We start from the raw sequence: 5000 nt of genomic DNA, 5'->3' as shown, positions 1-5000 counted from the left end.
CATTTAATCATTTTAGCGCATTGCAGAATGCGTAAAAAGAATAATCCATCTCTCCTCTTCCCCTCGGTCCGAAATATGATAAGGCCGCATCGCTGCACTACGAACTGCAATATTAACGGCATTTACATAATTTCTGTACATTTGCTTTGCCTTCTTTGTAATGGAACATATTTTCACAATAATCTTGGCCTTGATATGACGTGATAGGTCCTCGTATGGCCTATAGGCCGAGTTTAGTCACCTTCTCGGACCGTCTGCCAGATGCGTGCGTCTATTTAAAGACCCTGGTCACATTAGCCCGTGAACTTGTGATTGTGGCTTCAGTTTGCTTTTAGACATTTGAATGTAAGAAAATGCCTCCCAAAAAATAAGCGTTTGAATAAGTAAATGTCTGAGATGTCTAGGAAATATAGATCCACAAAAGGGTGAGATAGCTAACCGTTTAGGTAAAGGCAATTGGGGTACAGACTGCGGTTCTTTCCTTGGCTTATAGTGAATATATATATAATGTAGTAGAATATCAGAATCAGAAGGCCTGATATTATATCATACATAATGTTATATTAAGGCTATGAGCCTAATCCTTACCACCGTCTTCCTCCATTATCGCTAGGAGCTCGTAACTGGATATTAAAAGCCTCATTTGACTGCATCGGTGACATATGACACTCCGGGCTTATGCTTAGACTCCTAGTTTATTTTAAGCCTAAAATAAACATGTTGAACTAACGGATAGCACTGACATTCAGTAGGCGGGTTGGGCCTGGCCTCTACATGGCGCTTTATGGTATAGCTCAGCCCGCTAACCACAATGCGGTCTTTGAGGACTACTGTCCTCAAAGACGGAACCATTTACGCAGTAAATGGTTCAAATAAAGCATGTATTGATGTATATATTTTGTGGTATTCTAAGTGTGTGTCTTGCCCACGTCTATCCTTGTTCCTATATGGACTTATTCAACTGTGTCAGTTTCTTAGATCGGACGTTTATGTATTCAAATTAAATAAGCCAACACAATGAATACACTATGCCAAATGGATATTATCACGCATGACTAGTTTTTAGGTCATGTGCACGTTTGGAGCGGTTTAGCGTTCTGCTCCTTCCGTCAAGCAGTTAATTTACTGTATATTGATCGTCAGGCCGGTGGATGCAAATAAATGAAATTCCTAACCGGTTAGCTATAATACAGCCTAGGCATCAAATACATCAGCTAGGCCTATTATGTAACGCCTACTTTGTGTTTATTAGTTTGAGATCACTTGAGTGTTTGAGCAGCGAAATTCGAAAAAGATCACATTTCAGTTATAATGTTGTATTCTATTGACTTAGTCCGTGCGTAATTTCTCCATAATCACTCCAAATAGCCTTAGTTGGACCTTAGCCTGCATTCCGTATAGTCAATGTGCAACCATAGCTTAGTGCAATACGTCCCTTTACACTGTTCCAAGTGTAGCTAGGCCAAGCTAGGCCTATAATAAATAGATGCGTAACTGCATAGCAGTATGTATAGCCCTAACCACAACGTGACAAAGTGAATTCGTTCATTGCCACAATCAGCATATTATCCCCGCCAGTAGGCGCAGGGATGTTTTTGTGCTCTGCTCAGGGCCCTGGAGCGCTACTGACAGACAAAGGCAGAGGGCAGTTCCGGTGCTGCAGACACTGGGGGCGCCAAAACAAAGTTAAGGTCAAGTATTCGGTGTGAAGTTGTCTAAAATCCTGGCACAACATCGACCAGTTGTCTATTTACATGCACGCCGTTTTCTTTTAACTGCGTTATGATTACATCTGAGCGCTTTGGAACGCATTGGAAATACCCCTGGAGTATGTATTTTCTATTTGAAGGCGCTGTAATAGCATTTTACAATTAGATCTTCACCAAAACAATCAGAGCAACTGGACCGCGTGATGTGGAGCTGGAGGAACGAGCCGCCTGTGGAGTGAGGCTGTGCGTGTTTTATAGTTACTCTGAAAATGCAACCTGGCTCACAGTTTGTGTTTTCGCACGAGCTGGAGACTATATGTGTCGCATTGTTGCTTCCTCGCACGATTTGTTTTGCCCATAACATAATAACTCGGAATAAAGCGCTGACTAGACGACTTAAAACAGTTAAATGATAATAAGAAGCATGTAATAGTTCGTAATCGAATGAATAAATGCACTCAAAAACAAACGTAAAGGGAATTTTCTGATAAAACCACAAAGAAATACATTTCCTTATTAGTTATTCACAGAGTATCTTTGGATACCTTTTGTTGTTCCACTCAACGTCTTTATTTTGCTTTGTCGTTGGAGGTAAATGGGCCTACGGTTTGTGTTATTTGGTTGAATAATAACGAATTATTTACGCTGGCACACAGGTGTTTTCAATGCTACTGTGTAACTCTAGTTTTGCTGTCGTAGGGTTAATGTTTTGTTCTTTGTTATATATATATGTATATGTATATTTATATAGGCCTATATATATATATATATATATATATATATATATATATATATATATGTGTGTGTATATATATATATATATATATACACACACACACACACACACACACACACACACATATATATATAGGCCTATATATATATATATATATATATATATACATATTGTAAATAGCCTATCATAAAAGTGTTTATCTACATGGGTTGATTTGTACTTATTTGGTTGTTGAGTGTATGGCTAAATGTAGCCTAACAAGGCCTCGGTTTACATTACTTTGATCGACCATGTTCTGGTTCCGCCACGCAAACTACAGAAAATCGCACACTGGAATTACGCATTACACATTTGAAATGAAGACATTGAAACTTGTATCAGAAATAGCATTAACAAGTGATCTAGTCTAAGTAGAGATTGGCAAAGTGCCCGTCAAGCCCTGCAACTCAAATTGGTTATTTTTTCAAAATGCATTTTCTGTTTGTATTTAGTTTAAAAAAATGGATATGACATATGGGCTATCCTACAATTTTGGAAAATGAAAATGGAAAATATACTCACAAAGAAAAACAAACTCTTCAATGGATGGCGGATTTGTTTTATTCAAACTGTTGGCTACAAGTCCTTCTCGCCGCCGCGCCGGGCCTCGACTAAGAGCTTACTTTAACTAGTGAGCGCCCCTTTGTTTGTGCAATAAAATGATTTGCCTGCAGACGGTTGTTGGTGAGTGCTTCGTACACATCCACCCAGACGGTCAAAGCCAGTGTGATTTTTCTGTACTTGGCAATGTAGTGCCACGTTCAACATATCTGGGTGACCGTTGACGTGTATTTATTTTTTTTCGGGGGGGGGGGGGGGGGGGGGGGGGGGGGATTTAAGATACTAATGGATGTACTAATGCGTAATGTCTGCGCGTCTTGGTTGTTACTAGCAGTCCATGTGCGTTAAGTCCAACGCTTTGTATCTGGGAGGTTAAGGTAGGAGGACCACCATGGTTCATATCACCACGAGTCTTTATAATATGCAGGCCTGTTTTCTAAAATGAAATGAAATGGTTTTATTTGTGTGTGTGAATTTATATAACATCCGTACGTCCTCAAATGGGTTTTCTGGTAAAGCTTCGTGCTCGGTGTTGTTTTGGCAAATAACTATATTCTTGAGTCCTATTTCGCTACGTTGTAATCAATTCAACCCTTTAACATAGTTTATATTAATTTTCCATTTAAATCCCATTGTTCCATCACTCCCATCTGTACACATACCAATAGGCATGCAATACGTGTTTATAACAGATTACTGCAGCCAATACGGGTGGACGCGTCGTGGCCTTTTGGAGCTATTCGGCTCCAAGTTATAAGTCGAGGTCATTCTCAACGTGTCTAGTCTGTCACTGCAGCCCGAAGCGTCTGCTCCACCGCACACGGATTAATCCCTACGTGGTTTGGGTGCCATTTCATGATGAAGATTACGTTACCCTAAACCCTCAATGATAAATTCCAGTGGTGCTTCACACATTTCCTTTCCTCGAGCCATAGGACAAGGAGGCAGAGAGGAGTAGCCCTATACACACCACCACGACCAATGGACTCTCGTGCATGCGCCCACATGAGTTTCCGAGGACAGTTTTTAATGAGTGATATTGATATATGGTAAATTCCTTGGCTGGATCACATGACACAATTACCTCCAGAATCGATGAAGATGAATTGCAGGTCTGCCTGCGTTTCCGATTTTTTCGCCTTCTCGACTTTGCGCCACACGCCTATGGTGCAATATATGGACAAAGTTTAACACAGTCAAGCTGCCAATTCCTCTCACTGTTGCAAAGGGAAAGGGAGAGATGACGGAGTACGATGATCGCAACAACTGCGCTCCAAACATGTATTTACCAAACTGTACCTATTACGTTACGGCGCCTGATTTTTCATCAGTTACTTCCTTCTTACCGCAGACTACTACGTGTCAAATCAATTTCCCGTATTCTCCAAACATAGCCCAAGTCCAACCAGTTCGCGAAGTCGCTTTCAGGGATTATGGACTGGACCACCCGAGCAAATGGCACTACAGGAGCAACTACGCGTCTTATTACTCCACGGAGGAGATCATGCAACGGGATTTAATTCAGTCTTCTGGACGGGCGGACATGCTGTTTAAAAACGACTCCTACGGTCACCACATTGGGTCGAACTCGACGTGCAGTTTCCTCGCTAACGTTGGCCGGAACGGGGTCCTTCCGCAGGGGTTCGACCAGTTTTTTGAGACCCTCAACTCGGAGAGGACCAACGCGGAGCACACAGCACAAAAGACAGACTCGCCTGTGCCCGTGGATGCGACAGATAATGGGGAGACAATAAACAAAGCAGAACAATCCAAATCGGAGTCGACGGAGAACCTCAATGAAGACTCATCCGTGGACTCTGGTGACAAGACCAGCGAACAGAGTAAGTATGGGCTTTTGTAGACAATGGACGAGTATGTAAACTCTGTCCACCAGCATGTCGGTCGAGTTTTATGTGTGTCTTTATAAGCATGCAAACCTTTTTATATCCCTATAA

General features: G+C 41.6%; 1 protein-coding gene across 1 annotated transcript in view; it reads left to right on the top strand.

Annotated features, from left to right (window-relative positions):
- The first annotated feature begins 3846 nt into the window (after positions 1-3846).
- The window catches only part of hoxd11a (homeobox D11a), a 3154-nt gene continuing 2000 nt past the window's right edge, over positions 3847-5000 (top strand). Inside the window, exon 1 of the mRNA XM_056580460.1 lies at positions 3847-4886. Coding sequence (XP_056436435.1) covers positions 4286-4886 — 601 coding nt within the window. The 5' untranslated portion in view covers positions 3847-4285. The remainder of the gene's footprint in view (positions 4887-5000) is intronic.

This window comes from Gadus chalcogrammus, chromosome 20 (assembly GCF_026213295.1).
Source record: "Gadus chalcogrammus isolate NIFS_2021 chromosome 20, NIFS_Gcha_1.0, whole genome shotgun sequence".
Lineage (NCBI taxonomy): Eukaryota > Metazoa > Chordata > Actinopteri > Gadiformes > Gadidae > Gadus > Gadus chalcogrammus.
This window is presented reverse-complemented; position numbering and strand designations above follow the sequence as displayed.